We start from the raw sequence: 19,847 nt of genomic DNA, 5'->3' as shown, positions 1-19,847 counted from the left end.
TCTGCCCCATACAGTGCTGTTGGCACAATCACTCCTTCATACAGTCTCCTCTTAGCATCCATTCCCAAATGTCTATTCCTCATTACACTTTTTAATCCACCAAGGCATTTACTCGCTTCTCTCAATCTACATTCTACCTCCACCTCCACTCCACCTTTTCCTGCCACATTAAAGCATAACTTAAAATATCTAATGTCACAAGTCTTCAACAAGAATTACCTAAATGACCATTGAGAATATATGAAACTATGACAACTGCATTTGTTTATGTATAGCAATAGACTTCTTCCGCCCTTTTAAGGGAGGTAGCCACCCAAGGTATACATCCACCCCATCCATCAACCTTTCCCTTTTATCTTAGCTCCTCTTGGATGAAGGGTCATCCCTATCTCCTGCCCAATGCCTAGGTCAGAAGCAATGCAGCATAACACATTACATCCACAGCAGGTCCAGCAGCTATATTTACACAGCAACCCTCCCTCCTTTTCCCCTCATGCAAAAAGAGAAGTCAATTAGAAATTCCTTCAGGCCTCATAAATTTCTACTCCATTCACAACCATTCTCCACTCACACCTATCTCTTGCTTTCATCCTTCCCTGCTCAACATTCTTCTTTTACTCAAAGCCCCCTTCATCCATCTCATTCTTGATCTTCCTCTCAAATTCACTATGTACCACTGCCTTCCACACATTTTGCTAACATTTCTTCATTTATACTTTCTATATGCCTAAACCATCCCAGTATTTTTTCATCTATTTTATCTGCCAGCTCTCTTTCCAACCCTGCTCTGCTTCCCACTTCATTTCTCACTCTATCCATCCTTGTAACACCCACCATACTTTTCAAACACATTTATATTTCTCTTTAAAGCATCTCTTAAATACCAAGTCTCTGCCCCATACAGGCATAATTACCCCTTCATACAGTCTTCTCTTTGCATCTGTCCTCAAATACCTATCAGTGTTCTTGGTTATTTTTCACATTTTTGAGGCCCAAGGGCTCAATATATAAAATATTGCTGGGTCCCCCATGAAAAATTTGGAGTCCTCCATTTCATCATTTAATTTTTCATAAAGTCTTCACAAATAAGGTTAAGATATGTGTATTTTTATAAATTGGCAGTCATAGTTTCATCATTCAATTTTTCATAAAGTATTTAACAATAAGGTTAGGATAGGTGTGACTGGCTGAACCATGGATTTTTTTAAAACATCCTCTTCCATAAAGTATCTACAGGTACTCCTCGTTTAACGACCTACTCGGTTAACGACAACTCGGAGTAACAACGGGCTTTATGACATTCGTTTAACGTAAATCTCCCGAAGTTACGACGTCGTGTACGATAATTAAGCTGGCTGAGGCAAATTTGTATGATGTTATAAATGAACTTGTACGGTGGATATTACCTGTGAGGTAAAGTGTTCTGAAGCTTAGGTCTACATTACCATCCTGCAAGCTGTAAAAACTACCTGGGGTACAGTATATACCGGTAGTTGTAAATTTTTAGTTTCGACCAAGGGCGCAATATAGCAATAGAAAATTAATTATTAATTTTGTAAATTATAATGTATCAACGTAATATGCAATTTTGTGAGCGGAAAAAATAGGTGCTAAAACAAATTTCGTAAGTAACGAAGTCATGTCGGACAAATGGTACACCATGTTTGTTATGATAGATGCCGATGTCAAAGAAATGAAAGAATGATAAATCCGTCTAACCTAAACTAAACTAACCTAACCTGTGTTTGATAAATCATTACCTGCAAATTAAATGTCATCCGGCTCGTCCTCGTGAGAGACGTTGGCAGCCGACAAGATGGCGTCCCGATCCTATGCTACCGACTTCGTTCATTAGCATATTTTCTTGTAGCATGGTATTTTTTACTTTCATTTCCGCCCACAAAATTGCATATTACGTTGATACATTTTAATTTACAAGATTAATAATTAAATTTCTATTGCTATATTGCGTCCATGGTCGAAACTAAAAAAATACCCCGGTATTCAATATGGAATGTCAGCATACGCGGATTTGGTCATATACGGTAATTTCAGGAACCTAACCACCGTAAATAAACAGTAAATAAAGCTTTAATGTACTGTATAAAAGAGGGAAAATACACGAAAATAAAGATACATGTATTGCTGGACATTGTACATACAGTACATGTACGTATATGTATACACTTTCGCTTAACGACCAATTCGGTTAACGACGGCGCACTGGTCCCAATTGTCGTTGTTAAACGAGGAGTACCTGTACTTTGCATTTTTGTGGCCAGCAGATGGCAGAGGGCTAGCTAAAGCTCTCCTCTAATAATCATTGCACCTTTTGGTGAACATGTTGCTCAACCTGCCTTTTTGCATATAGTGCAAGCATATCAAGGTATTTGGGCCCATTGCTTGATGGATTGGATACAACCAGGATTTATATGATGCACGATTCTCCCATTCTGGTTTGCAATATCATATTTTTTTTTTTTTTTTTTTTTTTTTTAACCTGATGAAACAGATTCTGACGAGTGGTCCATTAAAAAAAAAAAAAAATACATATACCAAAGGCTTTTCCCCCTTACAAGGGAGGTACCCAAAAAACAAAGGCATAAAATACACTCCCACCCATTCCATCCCCACACACTCCATTCCCATTCAACCCCCTCCCTCCCTCTTTGCTACTCCTGGATGATGGGTCATCCCTGCATCTTGCCCACTGCCCTGGGTCAGAAGCAGTGTCACAAGACACAGCACATCCACAGCAAGAGAGTTTCATTAAATCAGCACCCCCTCCTCCCTCTGTTACCTCGTGCAGAAAAAGAGAAGTTTGGGCAATGTCAAAATATTTTTCACACACTCCCTCACCCCACCATCCCCCACCCACTCCCTTTAATGCATCACAGCATCTTCCATACACAACCTTTCTCCATTCACTCCTATCTTCTGTCTTTTGTCCTTCCTCAAGAGACATTCCCCTCTTTCCCAAAGCCCCCCTCACCCCATCCATCCACCTCATCCTAGGACATCCCCTCATGTTCACTCCCTCCACATCTGCCTTCCACACCTCTTTTACTAATCTTTCTTCACTCATTCTTTCCATGTGTCCAAACCATCCCAATACCCTTTCATCAACCCTATCTCCCAACTCCCTTTCTACCCCCGTTCTTCTCCTCACCTCCTAGTTTCTCCCTCTATCCAGCCTAGTAACCCTGTCATCCTTCTCAGGCACCTCATCTCAAACACATTCAAACTACTCCTCTCCTATATTCCATGTTAAATTAAATAAACAAAATTATAAAACAGAGTATATACCTTTTTGTATGTAAACATTAAATGCAGGAAGGCAACATGTGCACATTATGCCAATATGTTTATACATGTCCGTTTCTTTTCTTACTAAACAAAACATTGTAAATCGTAAAAATCTATTACAATACAATTGATCAAATCTGGTTTCAACAATTAAGCACTACATTATGAAAATGTGTATTTTTTTTTAATTATGTGAAATAAATTTGTCTAAAAGAGGGTAGAATGCCAGAGGACTAGAGGAGTGCCTGTATAGTTCTGCTTTACAAGGGAAATTGGGACAAGTGTGAGTGTAGTATCTACAGAGGGATCAGTTTTTGAGTGTAGTTGGGAAGACTTATGGGAGGGTTTTGATTAACCCCTTCCATACGGTGCCGCACACGTAGGCGTCATGGACTTAGATCTCGGTGGCAGCAACCAATGCCAGCCGTACGACGTGTCGTAATAATACTCGCATCATAAAATATAGTCACCGCTTATATCGATCGTTCTCTCTTCACCCGTGAATTTTGATAACCATAGAAAATGCGATTACAAAAGAATTAGAAAGAATGTCATTATGGAGGGGCGACTACAATAAATATAATCAAGACGCCGATATGGCAGCCTCGCGAATACACTCGCTCCCCATGACGCCTACGTGTGCGGCACCGTATGGAAGGGGTTAAGAGGATTAGGAGAGGAACAGAGGGAGTAATTGGCAAGGAACAATGTTGATTTAGGAAAGCTAGGGGTTGCATGGATCAGATTTTTTTTTTTTTTTTTTTTTTTTATGAATTTGGTAAAGGCTTATGACAGGGTAGACAGGAAGGCACTGTGGGGGGTATTGCAGATATATGGGATAGGAGGAAAGCTGTAAGAATAGTCAAGAGTTTTTACAAGTGTAATAGAGCCTATGTTAGAAATGTAGACAGCATGTGGTTTGAGGTAAAGGTGGGACTTCGTCAGGGATGTGTCATATCACCATGGCTGTTCAATTTATACATAGATGGGGTGGTGCAAGAGGTAAATGCAAGGGTAATGGGCCAGGAATAGGAGATGGGTAAAGAAAAATGGAGAAAAATGGGAGACAAGCCAGTTGTTTGCAGACGACACAGTACTTGTAACAGGATCAGAGGAGGGATTAAGGAAGTTAGTGACAGTTTGGTGAAGGAAGTTAAAGATAGATGTGGTTAAAAGCAAGGTGGTAAGATGTACATGGGAAGAGGATGGCAGCAAATTGGAAGTAAGTATTAAGGCAGAGAAGTTGAAGGAAGTGGATAGCTTTAGATACTTGGGGGGCAAACATGGCAGGAAAAGGAAGAGTGGAAGTGAAATGTAGATTGTGAGAAGCAAGTAAATGCCTTGAGGGATTAAAAAGTGTAAAGAGAAATAGACATTTGGGAATGGATAATAAGAGGAGACTGTATGAAGGGGTGATTGTGCTGACAGCAATGTATGGGGCAGAAACATGGAGCATAAGAGAGGAAGAGTTTAAATGTGTTTGAGATGAAATGTCTAGGCAATATTGTATATTCATTTTCATAGATAACTTCAGTATATTCAGCCTTAGGAATTACGAAAGTAATGTATAATTGGAAGTGTGTATGTTCGTATGTATGTGTACAATTCTCGAAGTTTCCGTGAAACTGTAGTTGAACACCATTCCTGAATGCTTGTATAATTATCAATTCAATTCTTGTAATGTGAAAGTGGGATGAATGTGTAATAGGATATTTTTGTACATATATCTATATTATCATATTTTTTTGAGTGTCTGTGGCTTTCTGTATAAAAGGGAATAAATTAAACTAATTGGGAAATTGGCAACTTAGGTTTTCCTGTGTGCCCAGGAAGGACGCAGAGTTAGTTAGTGTGTGGACTGGAATAAACAAAGCTGAACCCATGTCTACGTGTCTCCTTTAATCCAAGTGGGGACAAACAGTGGTTGAATACCCATTCAACAGCAATATGATAAGGATTACTAGAAGGTGAGGAGGAAAGCGAGGGTGGAAAAGGAGTTCGGAGATGGGGTTGATGAAAGAGTATTGAGATGGTTTGGACACATGAAAAGAATGAGTGAAGAAGATTAGTAAAAGAAATGTGGAAGGCAGAGGTGGATGGAGTGAACATGAAGGGGTGACCAATGATGAGATGGATGGGGTAAAAGGGGTGTTGGAAAAGTAAGGAAGGGAGAAGACAGAAGATACAGGTGAGTAGAGAATAATTGTGTATGGATGATACTGTGATGTATGGAAGGGAGTAGGTAGGGGACACAGTTAGGTAGTATGTGTGAATGATATTTTGATGCAGCCCGAAGGGAGTCCAGTCTTCTTTTTCTGCATGAGGAGACGGATAGGGGGGTCACTAATTGAATGAAATGGCCTTGCTGTGAATGTACTGTGTCTTGCTGCATTCCATTTGACCCAGGGCAGTGGGCAAGATGCAGGGATGACCAGTCATCCAGGAGCCAAGAAAAGAGGGAAGGAGGGAGAGGTGGTGAATGGGAGTGGATTATGTGGGGATGAAATGAGTGGGAGTGTTTTGTGCCTTTGACTTTGGCTACCTCCCTTGTAAAGGGAGAGAGGCCTTGGTATATGTAAATAGCCCTTATAACTCTAATAAAATAGGTCTAACAAGAATAATTACATGAATGACTCAACAATTATATAGTAATTATGTTAGAATGAAGGGGAAATTCTTGGAAAACACCAACACATTACAGAATTACATTTCAAACTTCTGCAATTGGGCAGATTATAGGAAGAAATTATATGAAGCTAAGTCAGAGGTAAAAAACATTACAAAAATAGGTTAGGGGTAGCTTTCAATGTAAGCAAAAAATGGCATGATCATTTATAGAAGATTGTTATTAATATCTATCTGTATACCAAGGGCTTTTTCCCCTTTACCAGGGAAGCAACTAAAGTCATAAGTCATATACCCACCCTCAACTCATTTCACTCCCATTCACCACACTTCCACCTCTCTCATCTTAGCTCCTCATGGGTGATGGGTCATCCCTGTATCCTGTCCACTGCCCTGGGTCAGAAGCAATGCAGCAAGACAAAGCACATCCCCAGCAAGGCGGCTTCACTTAAGGGGACCCCCCGCCCAAAATATTTTTTTCTGAAGGATCTTGCTGATTTTTTCTGTATGATATCTAGGTCAGAGGAAACCTTCACAGCATGAGTTTTATTCAGATCTGACGAGTAGTTTTTTATTTTTTAATAAAAAACGTAAAAAATACCATGTTTTTGGGCTTCTTTCAAATCCTATCTCCTCTTACAATTTTTATTCGATGTCTTTCATTTTACAGCAAAAGAATCTTCTACATATATAGAAAAACAAAATAGAAAGCTTTTTTTAATATCTTTGTTTAACGCCGAGGAAAAAAAATATAAAAAAAATTATCGAAAAAAAAGCAAAATTTTGACTTTGACACGTTGTTAAAAAAAAATTATTTAACACATGCAAAAAAAATCTATTTTATTTTTTGTCATTTATCTAGCTATTAATAGAGACCTCATATGCAAAAATCGGTTGAAAATTGAGGGAGGAGATAGACTTTGAGTATCAAAAACTTACATTTTTCAGAAATGAGTGTTAAAGTTTTTTTTTTCCTTAGTTTGACCAAATTTTACATTGGACCTCCTAAGACCCATTGAAAACAGGTTCCATTGTATTTTCATGATGATTTTGCATCTTTCAAGTAACTCAGGCACTTTGTACCCTCCTACAGTGTAGGATATTATTCACTCAAAATGAGGGTCTCATAAGCCGCCACCTCACTCTTTGTCGCAAAGTTTGAGTTCTTGGTCTAGAATGACCCAGCAAGGTAGTCTGATTGCTGGGATTCAGCTCTCTTTCTTTTCTTGGGTTTCCTTTCTGGTGTTGGAACAGGCTCTTGCTGCATCAGGGACATCACTGTGAGGTTTGAGACTCTAAACCCAAGGTGTTGCAACAAGGAGGCATCCTTGTAGCCACTTGTTAGCAAACAGTTGTTTGCGTAGAGACAACTTGGCTGATATAGGTGTAGAGGACAGATGATCAGGTGCTGAAGATGTGGATGTAGATGGAAGGAAGAGAGCTGCTGGAGGGAGTACTAGTGGTGGTGGCGGAGGTGGTGATAACAAAGTTGATGCTGGGGTTCTTTCTCTCTACCCTTGAGTTGCTAATGTAGACGTTCTTATCTTCTGCAAGTGTGCCTTTTGTTTGGATAGCTTAGGCATGGCTAATATCTTCAAATATATCTTCACTGAAAAATAGATGCGAACTTCACACGGCAAATTAGTGAATGCGGCAAGCTAACGTGTACATGTCCTTTACTTTGTAAGGCTCAGGCCACTGCCAGTCGTGCAGGCTGAACTTCCTCACACCACATACTCACGTGCATGCCGGACGTAAGAGAAAACTTTATGAGTGTATCAAACGCAAAAAAATAGGGTAAAATATGGTCAAAACGTATGTAAACAATGGTCGTGCGCAGCATGTGGCTGCCGGGGGGAGGGAGGGTAGGCCATTTAAACCCTTTAAAAATGGCGGTACGATAAAAACACTTTACCAGCATCTAGAGCAAGATCCCTACTATGTATTTATGCAATAAAAAAATAAAAAAAAAATCGAATTTTTCTTAAATCAGCAACCCACCCCCCTTTGCCCTCTCATGCAGAAAAATAGTAGACAGGGAGAAATCCCTTCAGGCTGCAGCAAAATGTCATTTACACGATTTCAAGAATAAACTGGATGTGGAGAGATACGAAAACGGGTCACCACGAGTATAGCTCCCATCCCGTAAAATACAACTAGGTAAATACATAACCACTCCAAAACTCCCCCATCCCCTAACCCCTCTCTTCCTTGCATCACAATATAATCTATACACAGCCATTCTCTACTCACCCTTATCTCTTGCCTCTCCCTTCACTGCTCAACAGACATACCTCTCCTACTCAATACCCCTTTCAACCCATCTATCATTTTTATCATACATACATACATATACCAGGGCTTTTTCCCCCTTACAAGGGAGGTAGCCAAAAAGGAAAAGGCATAAAATCATTCCCACCCATTCCATCCCTGAATACACTCCACACCCCTCCACCCTCCCTCTTATCTTAGCACCTCCTGGATGATGGGTCATTCCTGCACCTTGTCCACTGCCCTGGGTCAGAAGCAGTGTCGCAAGACACAGCACATCCACAGCAAGGCCGCTTCATTAAATCGGCGACCCCCCTCTCCGTCCCCCATTGCATAAAAGGAGAAGATGGGGAGATATCCCTTTGGGCTGCAACAAATTTTGCTCACACATACTATCCCACCCCCCATCCCCCACCCATTCCACCTCATGCATCACAACATCATCCATATACAACCATTCTCCATTCACCCCTGTCTTCTGCCCTCTCCCGTCCTTCCTCAACAGACATTCCCCTCTTCACCAAAGCCCCCCTCACCCCATCCATCCACCTCATCCTAGGACGTCCTCTCATGTTCACTCCCTCCACATCTGCCTTCCACACCTCTTTTACTAGTCTTTCTTCACTCATTCTTTCCATGTGTCCAAACCATCCTAATATTCTTTCATCAACCCTATCTCCCAACTCCCTTTCCACCCCAGTTCTCCTCCTCACCTCCTCATTTCTCACTCTATCTAGCCTAGTAACCCCCATCATACTTCTCAGACACCTCATCTCAAACACATTCAAACTCCTTCTCTCTTCCTCTCTTATGTTCCATGTTTCTGCCCCATACAGTACTGTTGGCACAATCACTCCTTCATACAGTCTCCTCTTAGCATCCATTCCCAAATGCCTATTCCTCGTTACACTCTTCAATCCACCACGACATTTACTCACTTCTCTCAATCTACATTCTACCTCCACCTTCACTCCACCTTTTCCTGCCACATTTGCACCCAAGTATCTAAAACTATCCACTTCCTCCAGTCGCTCTCCCTTAATACTCACTTCCAGTCTACTGCCACTTTCACCCTTTGTACATCTCATCACCTTACTTTTACCCACATTAATCTTTAGCTTTCTTCTATCACATACTCTCCCAAACTCTGCCACCAACTTCCTCAATCCCTCCTCCGATCCTGCTACAAGCACAGTGTCGTCCGCAAACAACAACTGGCTCACCTTCCACTTTTCTCCATTTTCTTTAACCATCTCCAATCCCTGACCCACTACCCTTGCATTTACCTCTCGCACTACCCCATCCATGTATGAGTTGAACAGCCAGGGCGACATAACGCATCCTTGACCAAGTCCCACCTTTACCTCGAACCACTCACTCTCTCCATTTCTAATCCTGACACAAGCTCTACTACTCTCATAAAAACTCTTGACAGCTCCTAGAAGCTTTCCCCTATCCCATATATCCTCAAAACCTCCCACAGTGCCTTTCTGTCTACCCTGTCGTAAGCCTTTTCCAGGTCCATAAAGGCCCAAAAAACATCCTTTCCCCTTTCCTATAGCTTTCTCACATATCTGTCTCACCACAAAGATCTGATCTACACAACCTCTACCCATCCTAAATCCACACTGTTCCTCACCAATTACTCCTTCTGTTCCTCTCCTAATCCTTTCAATCAAGATCCTCCCATAAGCCTTCCCAACTACACTTAACAAGCTAATCCCTCTGAAACTACTACATTCACATTTGTCCCCTTTTCCCTTGTAAAGAGGAACTATACAGGCACTCCTCCAGTCCTCCAGCACTCTACCCTCTCTCCAGCAAACATTAAATAACCTCACTAGCCAGTCCACCATCACTGTACCTCCATTTTTCAGACATTCTGCATGGCACCCATCCAGACCAGGTGCCTTACCTGCTTTCATCATCTTAAAAACTGCCTTCACTTCCTCCTTCCTTATTTCTCCTCCATTTTCCTCACTCATCACTCTCATTTTCTTAGCATTTCCCACTGCAGCTATCTTTCCCTTCCTATCCTCCTTCACATTTAGCAACTCCATAAAATATTCTGCCCATCTTCCCCTTACTGCCTTCTCTTCCATTATCATCTCTCCATCTGCACCTTTTACCTTTTCTTATCTACTTGATTCGCCTCCTCTTCCTCTCTTAATTTCTTTCCAAAACATCTTTTTATTATCAAAATTTTCAGTCATACTCTTACCCCATTTCACATCTGCTCTCCTCTTTGCCTATTTTACAGCAATAATATAGCATTAGCTACATTCCTAGTTTTACATATACTGCCACATCCTGAGAATGTGATGTGTAATTTTCTTTTTGTCCTTCTCAATTACATTGTGTAAACAGATACTCAAAAGGTGTAATCCAGAACACTGATATATTTCTCATGACAATTTTCATTCCTAAGAAAATTGCTTGATTCCCTCACCCTACAATTTACCTCCACCCCACTCCTCCATTCCCTGTTACATGTGACCCCAAATATCTAATAATATCCACCTCCTCTAACCTTTCTCCTTTAAGACTTACCTCCAGCTTGCTGTCACTCTTATCTAATAAACCATTATCACTTTTACCCACATTTAAAATTTGTGGACATCTGTCTCTATGGTCTTTTTTTTATAGCATATGTCAGGCAACTTTATCAAATGCCTTATTTATGAATAAGAAGAATATGAAGAAGATAGAGATGTATATCAAGATGAAGATGAGGAAAATAAGAATACAAGAAGACTTACAGTGTTATGTTCCTTCAGATATGCAGCAGCTGCCTCTTCTGCTCCTCCACCAATCTCACCAATCAAGATCATACCTTTCGTGTCAGGGTCCTGCAAGAAAACAAAACAAAATTTCTATTTCACTGATAATAACAAGTGCTTAAGGATATATTGTACCAAAAGGTGTGTTATAGTGGTGCAGAAGGTAGCAAAGTTAAAAATTCTAAATCTTTATTATTTTTTTGAGTTGAATTTTGTCTCCTATCACAAAAGAATTATGTATGACAGGTGTCATGTGGTTGTCACTAAAGCCATTGGTTTTGTATGGGGGCAGAGACTTGGAATTCTAGAGAAGAAGAAGAGGAAAAGTTAGAATGTGTTTGAGATGAAATGTCTGAGAAGTATGATAGAGGTTACTTGGGTGGACAGAGTGAGAAACAAGATGAGGAGGAGAGCAGGAGGGGAGAAGGAGATGACAGATAGAACTGATGAAAAAGTATTGGGATGGTCTGGATACATGGAAGGAAAGAGTGAAGAAAGATTAGTAAAAGAGGTAAGGAAGGCAGTAGAGGGAGTGAATTTGAGGGGACGACCAAGGATAAAATGGATGTAGGGGTGAAATGGGTATTGAACAAGAGAGGAATGTTTATTGAGCAAGGAAGGGAGAAGGCAGGAGTTAGGAATAAGTGAAGCATGGCTGTATACAGATGATACTGTTATGCAAGGAAGGGTGGGATGGGGGTACTTATGTATTTTACTTAATTGTATTTTATGGGACGAGAGCTATGCTCATAGTGACCTGTTTTTGTATCTCTTCACATCCAGTTTATTCTTAAAATCATGTAAATGATATTTTGATGCAGCCCAATGGGATTTCTCCTTATCGTCTCTTAGTCTGCATGAGGAGACAGGGAGGGGGGGTTCACCAATTAATTATAGCAGGCTTGCTGTGGATGTGCTGTGTCTTGTTACATTGCTTCTAAGATGAAAGGGAGGAAAGGGTAGTAGAGGGGAGTGAAATGGGTGGGAATGGGTACATGCCTTTAACTTGGCTACCTCCCTTATAAAGGGGAAAAAACTCTTGGCATATAAATAGATTATCCATGAAACAAGACTAATTTTACACTCACATTAAGAAAGACTTCCAGACAATCGATGAAGTTGGTTCCATTGAAGGGGTCACCTCCAATACCAACACACAGCGTCTGTCCAAGGCCCACCTGAGTTGTCTGGTGTACAGCTTCATAAGTGAGGGTACCTGACCGGGACACAATGCCAATGGACCCCTTCTTGTGGATATGCCCTGGCATGATACCAATCTTACACTAGAGAGAAATGAAGGAATATGGTTATTTGTTTCAATTTACTTAAGAAGTTCAACTTAAGAGTGAAATATATCTAGCACAATAATGTATTCTAAATTATGTTAAATGTCCCATCAAATATCTGCATTGCATTACACCAGTAGTTATGCTTTTAAACTTCTCTGAAGTAACACACCTCCTTACCAAAATTTGTTAAATACTGTGATTCCAATACATATATACATCAATGGCTTTCCCCCCCCTTACAAGGTATAAAAAAAAAAAAAAAAAAAAAAGGCATAGAATCCCCTCCCACCCATTCCATCCCCACATACTCCACTCCCATTCACCCCTCTCCCTCCCTCTTATCTTGGCTCCTGAATGACAGGTCATCCCTGCATCTCACCTACATTCACACCCAAGTATCTAAAAATACCCACACCCTCCTGGCTCTCTTCCTTAATCACTTCCAGTCTACTACCACTTTCTCCCCTTGTACATCTCATCATCTTAATTTTATTCACATTTATCGTCAACTTCCTTCTTTGGTACACCTTCCCAAACTTTGTCACTAACTTCTTCAGCCTCCTCCTCTGACCCTGCCACAAGTGCAGAGTTGTCAGGAAACATCTGACCTATCTCCCACTTTTCTCCACTTTCTTTAACCATCTCGAATCCCCAACCCGTTACCCTTGCATTTACCTCTTGCACCACCCCATTCATGTATAAATTGAACAGCCAAGGTGACATAATACATCTCTGATAAAATCCCACCTTTACCTCAAACCACACACTCTCTCCATTTGTGATTCTAACACAAGCTCTACTACATACATACATTATACCAAGGCTTTTTCCCCCTTACAAGGGAGGTAGCCAAAAAGGAAAAGGCATAAAATCATTCCCACCCATTCCATCCCTGAATACATTCCACACCCCTCCACCCTCCCTCTCATCTTAGCACCTCCTGGATGACGGGTCATCCCTGCACCTTGTCCACTGCCCTGGGTCAGAAGCAGTGTCGCAAGACACAGCACATCCACAGCAAGGCCGCTTCATTAAATTGGCAACCCCCTCTCTCCATCCCCCCATGCATAAAGGAGAAGATGGGGAAAAATCCCTTCGGGCTGCATCAAAATTTGCTCACACATACTACCTCACCCACCATCATGATACATGAGGTGGAATGATACATGAGGTCGAATGGGCGGGGGGGCCCATTCCACCTCATGTATCACATCATCCATATACAACCATTCTCTATTCACCCCTGTCTTCTGTCCTCTCCCATCCTTCCTTAACAGACATTCCCCTCTTCACCAAAGCCCCTTTCACCCCATCCATCCACCTCATCCTAGGACGTCCCCTCATGTTCACTCCCTCCACATCTGCCTTCCATACCTCTTTTACTAGTCTTTCTTCACTCATTCTTTCCATGTGTCCAAACCATCCTAATACTCTTTCATCAACCCTATCTCCCCACCCCCTTTCCAGCTCTGTTCTCCTCCTCACCTCCTCATTTCTCACTCTATCCAGCCTAGTAACCCCCATCATACTTCTCAGACACCTCATCTCAAACACATTCAAACTCCTTCTCTCATCCTCTTTTATGTTCCATGTTTCTGCCCATACAGTGCTGTTGGCACAATCACTCCTTCATATAGTCTCCTCTTAGCATCCATTCCCAAGTCTATTCCTCATTACACTTTTTAATCCACCAAGGCATTTACTCGCTTCTCTCAATCTACATTCTACCTCCACCTTCACTCCACCTTTTCCTGCCACATTTGCACCCAAGTATCTAAAAATATCCACTTCCTCCAGTCGCTCTCCCTCAATGCTCACTTCCAGACTACTGCCACTTTCACCCCTTGAACATATCATCACCTTACTTTTACCCACATTTATCTTTAGCTTTCTTCTATCACATACTCTCCCAAACTCTGTCACCAACTTCCTCAATCCCTCCTCCGATCCTGCTACAAGCGCAGTGTCATCCGCAAACAACAGCTGGCTCACCTTCCACTTTTCTCCGCTTTCTTTAACCATCTCCAATCCCTGACCCACTACCCTTGCACTTACCTCTCGCACTACCCCATCCATGTATAAGCTGAACAGCCAGGGCGACATAACGCATCCTTGACCAAGTCCCACCTTTACCTCGAACCACTCACTCTCTCCATTTCTAATCCTGACACAAGCTCTACTACTCTCATAAAAACTCTTGACACTTCCTATCCCGTATATCCGCAAAACCTCCCACAGTGCCTTTCTGTCTACCCTGTCGTAAGCCTTTTCCAGGTCCATAAAGGCCCAAAAAACATCCTTCCCCTTTCCTATAGCTTTCTCACATATCTGTCTTACCACAAAAATCTGATCTACACAACCTCTACCTGTCCTAAATCCACACCGTTCCTCACCAATTACTCCCTCTGTTCCTCTCTCTACTACTTTCGTAAAAACTCTTGACTGCTCTTAAAAGCTTTCCTCCTGTCCCATATATATGCCATACCGCCCACAGTGCCTTGCTGTCTACCATGTCATAAATTTTTTCCATATCCCTAAAGGCCCAAAAAACATCCTTAACTTTTCCTAAAGCTTTCTCACATATCTGTCTTACCACAAAAATCTGATCTATGTTGCCCCTACTTGTCCTAAACCTACACTGCTCCTCACCAATTAATCCCTCTGTTTCTCTCCTAATCCTCTCAATCAAAACCATCCCATAAGCCTTCCCAACTAAACTTAACATGCTGATCCCTCTGAAACTACTACAATCACACTTGTCACTTTTTCACTTGTAAAGTGAAACTATACAGGCACTCCTCCAGTCCTCTGGCATTCTACCCTCTCTTAAACAAACATTAAATAAATGTACCTCCTATTTTTAGACAATCTGCATGACACCCATCCAACCCAGGTGCCTTTCATGCTCTCATCATTTTAACAATTGCTTTCACCTCATCTGTCCTGATTTCTTGTCCATTTTCCTCACTTATCATTGTAATTTTCTTAGTGTTTCCCATTGCAACTACCTTTCCCTCCCTAATCCTCCCTCACATTTAGCAACTCTCTAAAATACTCTGGCCATCTTCCTCTTCCTGCCGTCTCTTCCATTATCATCTTTCTGTACCTTTTATCTTTTCTTCTCCACTTGATTCGCCTCCTCTTCCTCTCTTAATTTCCTTCCAAAACATGTGCATTATAAAATATAATGTTACAGCTGTTATACACATTCTCTTTCACACAGTACATTTGTAACCACTGAAAAAGTGATCAAGCCTGTTCACTGAATAAGAGGGTCACTCAGCTACAACTATAGAATAAATATAATCAGGAAACTGATGCTGGCATCCTCATGTACTCACTCGCGCCTCATGACATCTACGTGGGCATCATTGTATTCAAGGGGTTAAGAAATATGGTGGGAGTCACAAGGATGGATAGAGTGGGAAATGAAAATGTGAGGAGGAGATCAGGGGTAGAAAAGGAGCTGGCTGCTGTGATTGTGCTGTGTCTTGCTGCATTATTTCTGATCTGGGCAGTGGGTGGGAGACCAGGATGACACTTCATCCACACGAAGCTAAGCCAAAAGGGAAACAAATGGTTGATAAGAGTGGGATGGGTATGGGTGTGTGCCTACCTCCTGGTGAAGAAGCCTTTGGAACATAGATAGAATAGGGTATCACTAAGTGGAAACTCACAACCACATAGCTGCCAGCAATAGTTCTTGACACCTCCCTAAATAGATCTCTATGAAGAGGCTGTTCCCCTAAAACTACTACAATCATATTTGTCCCTTTTTCTATCATAAAGTGGAATTATACAAGCACTCCTCCACTTCTCTGGCCCATTACCATCCCTTAGGCACACAAACCTCACTAGCCAATCCACTGTAACAGTTACTCCCTTTACCAAGGCACTTCATATGACACCTATCCAACCCAGGCAGCATATCAGCTTTCTTCATTTTTAATGCTCTTTGTATCTCACCTTTTTCTATAGCACTATCATTATCTTCTACCATCACAGTCATTTTCCTGGCACCACTGTCACAACCAATAAATACCTTCCTAACGTCCTCCACATTCAACAAATTAAATTTCTAGCAAGAGAAGTCTGAGGCAGTAATGGCTCCCAAAGATGCCCTCCTGCAACCTTGACTTCAACCACAACTTTAAGTTTTGCACAGTTGCACAACAAAATGGCCACCTATGTTAATTTACCTTCTCTGGTGCAATAATTCCTGGGCAGTTGGGACCAATTAGACGACTTTTGTTTTGTCGCAGAAGGCTGTGCTTGACCTTAACCATGTCCTGCTGAGGAATACCCTCTGTGATGCAAACAATGAGTCCAATCTCAGCTTCGATTGCTTCCATGATGGCTTTTGCCGCACCAGGGGGAGGAACATATATCACTGTGGCATCGGCTCCTGCAAAACAAGAAATATGAACCTCTTTAATATCAAATTGTATTTTTCTTGTTTTGGTTGATACCAGGCTATCTTATAAGACATGTGAAAAAAAAGGGGGACAACACAATAACAGAAAATCTGATTTTGGAAAGAATCAAACAACAACTGCCCATCTCCTTTACTCAACATGGATTCAAAGAGGGCTATTCCACCAGCACACTGCTCACAAGCATCAATAAGTACTGAGGGCTTACATAAGAAAGCACAAAAAACATAATGGTACATACATATACCAAAGGCTTTTTTCCAAAAAACAAAGGCTACCTCCCTTGAAAGAGTATTGGGATGGTTTGGACACATGGAGGGAATGAGTGAAGAAAGGTTAGTAAAAGAGATGTGGAAGGCAGATGTGGAAAGAGTGAACATGAGGGGGCAACCTAGGATGAGATGGATGGTTGGGGTGAAAGGGGCTTTGGGGAAGAGGGGAATGTCTGTTGAGGAAGGATGGGAGAGGACAGAGGTCAGGGGTGAATGGAGAATGGTTGTATATGGATGATGTTGTGATCCATGAGGTGGAATGGGTGGGGTTGGGGGAAGAGGGAGTATGTGTGAGAAAAATTTGACACAGCCTGAAGGGATTGCTCTTCATCTTCTTTTCTGCATGAGGGGACGGAGAGAGGGGGTTGCCGATTTAATGAAGTGGCCTTGCTGTGGATGTGTTCTGTCTTGCAACACTGGGCAGTGGACAAGATGCAGGAATGACCTGTCATCCAGGAGGTGCCAAGATAAGAGAGAGGGTGGAGGGGGGTGGAGTGTGATAAGGATGGATTGGGTGGCAGTGATTTTTATGCCTTTGTTTTTTGGCTACCTTTTTACCATGATGGTAACATACATATATTAAAGCCTTTTTCCCCCTTACAAGGGGGGTTGCCAAAAAAACAAAGGCATAAAAACCACTCCCATCTACCCTTTTCCCTCCCTCTTATCTTGACACCTCTTGGATAATGGGTCATCCCTGCATCTTGCCCACTGCCCTGGGTCAGAAGCAGTGTTGCAAGACACAGCACATCCACAGCAAGGCTGCTTCATTAATTAGGTGACCCCCCTCTCCGTCCCCTCATGCAGAAAAGGAGAACAAGGGAGAAATCCCTTCAGGCTGTGTCAATTTATTTCTCATACATATTCCCTCACCACCCATCTCCCACCCACTCCACCTCATGCATCACAGCATCATCCATACGCAACCATTCCCCATTCACCCCTATCTTCTGTCCTCTCCCATCCTTCCTCAATAGACATTCCCCTCTTTCCCAATGCCCCTTTTACCCCATCCATCCAATCTTAGGTCACCCCCTCATGTTCACTCCTTCTACCTCTGGCTTCCACACCTCTTTTACCAGTCTTTCTTTGCTCTTTCTTTCCACATTTCCAAACCATACCAATACTCTTTCATCAACCCTATCTCAGATTGTTAGGAAGATTGGAAACATGGAAGGCCTCAGGACACAATCAGTTATTAACCCCTTCCATACGGTGCCGCACACGTAGGCGTCATGGACTTAGATCTCGGTGGCAGCAGCCAATGCCAGCCGTACGACGTGTCGTAATAATACTCGCATCATAAAATATAGTCACCGCTTATATCAATCGTTCTCTCTTCACCCATGAATTTTGATAACCATAGAAAATGCGATTACAAAAGAATTAGAAAGAATGTCATTATGGAGGGGCGACTACAATAAATATAATCAAGACGCCGATATGGCAGCCTCGCGAATACACTCGCTCCCCATGACGCCTACTTGTGCGGCACCGTATGGAAGGGGTTAAAATGGATACTGAAAGAATGCAAAGAACAACTGGTGAACAGTGTACATAATTTTATAACTACTTCATTTAAAGAATAAGGTACCATTACAATTGGAAATCAGCAAATGTGAAACCAACATATAAAGGAAGTAACAGAGAGGTACCATTAAATCATAGACCAATGTCTGTAACTAGTACAATAACAGTGAGAAAATAGTAAAAGCTAGATGGATAAACCATCTGGAACAGCAAGGAATATTAATAAACAATCAATCTGGAGTCATAGAGATAAAGTCCTGTATTACATACCAGCAAGTTTTAACCAGTGAGTAACCGATGTGCTGTGACACAAGTTTTATTTTGCCAATACATTAGAGGCTTTGGTGACACCCCTATGCACTAAACTCACACAGCTTTATTTCATGATTGGAGACTAATGTCCTGTCAATGAAGAATGCTAATTGTTTTTAATGCCTACTATCCCTTACTTCTTCCATCCTTCAATCTCTCCTTTACCTCCCATATGACTACCTCTTCAGTATGATATTGACCCCACATATAGAAGCACTCGTTATCAGCAGTGAAATACAAGCAGTTGACAACATATTAGAAATAACCAAGCATGAATTGGGCATTCAACAGTCTTTGTGAATTTAGCCTTTCCAATACAGCATTCAAGGATCCCCTTATGTACAAAAATGTAAAAACTTAACCAGTCTCACTATAACTATACATCAACCTTTCATACACAAAATGCCCACCTGTGGTTTCCTTGGCTTCTGCTACAGACTTGAAGACAGGGAGATTTAGGTGCTTCTGTCCCCCCTTAGCTGGGGATACACCACCCACCATGAGGGTGCCATACTCTATAGCCTGCAAAATTAATGAGTTACATTCAAAACTATAATACATGCAATCATTATTCAGTTCTGGTCCAAAACATACACTGTGAACTGTCTCCCTAATGGAACAAAGATGAAAGACAAAAATAAAAGTTCACTAGATTTTGGAGGAAATTTAAGAGAGAAAAATGAAGAAAGAGGGAAAAAAATGTATAATTGTTTGTTGTAGTTGGCTGATTTGTGGAAAGTGCTGATGTATGATCCTTCCCCAGATCACTGGCTGAAGACTGGTGACTTAACCTACCCATGTAGTACACTGGTGGGTTGGCTGGAGAAGAATCTTAATCTGCTGAAGCTGAACCACAGGATATTTTGTTGTTATGTAATGTTACTGCAAGGCACTTTGGGTACAGTAGTGATGGGCGTACCACCATTAGCACAGGAGGTGGACACTGAAGATGCTTGTTAAACATGTATGCAGGCTTGAGATGGTTAATGTCAATGGCTTTACATTATCCACTACAAATGAGATTGACCA

The 19,847-nt window shown here is 41.6% G+C and overlaps 1 protein-coding gene across 1 annotated transcript in view; it reads right to left on the bottom strand.

Moving 5' to 3' along the window:
• The window catches only part of Scsalpha1 (Succinyl-coenzyme A synthetase alpha subunit 1), a 46,632-nt gene that overhangs the window by 7,139 nt on the left and 19,646 nt on the right, over window positions 1–19,847 (bottom strand). The window contains exons 3-6 of the mRNA XM_076187273.1: window positions 19,229–19,340; window positions 16,471–16,676; window positions 12,071–12,265; window positions 10,962–11,051 (exon numbers count right to left, since the gene is read on the bottom strand). Coding sequence (XP_076043388.1) covers window positions 10,962–11,051; window positions 12,071–12,265; window positions 16,471–16,676; window positions 19,229–19,340 — 603 coding nt within the window. The remainder of the gene's footprint in view (window positions 1–10,961; window positions 11,052–12,070; window positions 12,266–16,470; window positions 16,677–19,228; window positions 19,341–19,847) is intronic.

This window comes from Oratosquilla oratoria, chromosome 6, assembly GCF_046742065.1.
Source record: "Oratosquilla oratoria isolate Oo_2021 chromosome 6, ASM4674206v1, whole genome shotgun sequence".
NCBI lineage: Eukaryota > Metazoa > Arthropoda > Malacostraca > Stomatopoda > Squillidae > Oratosquilla > Oratosquilla oratoria.
This window is presented reverse-complemented; position numbering and strand designations above follow the sequence as displayed.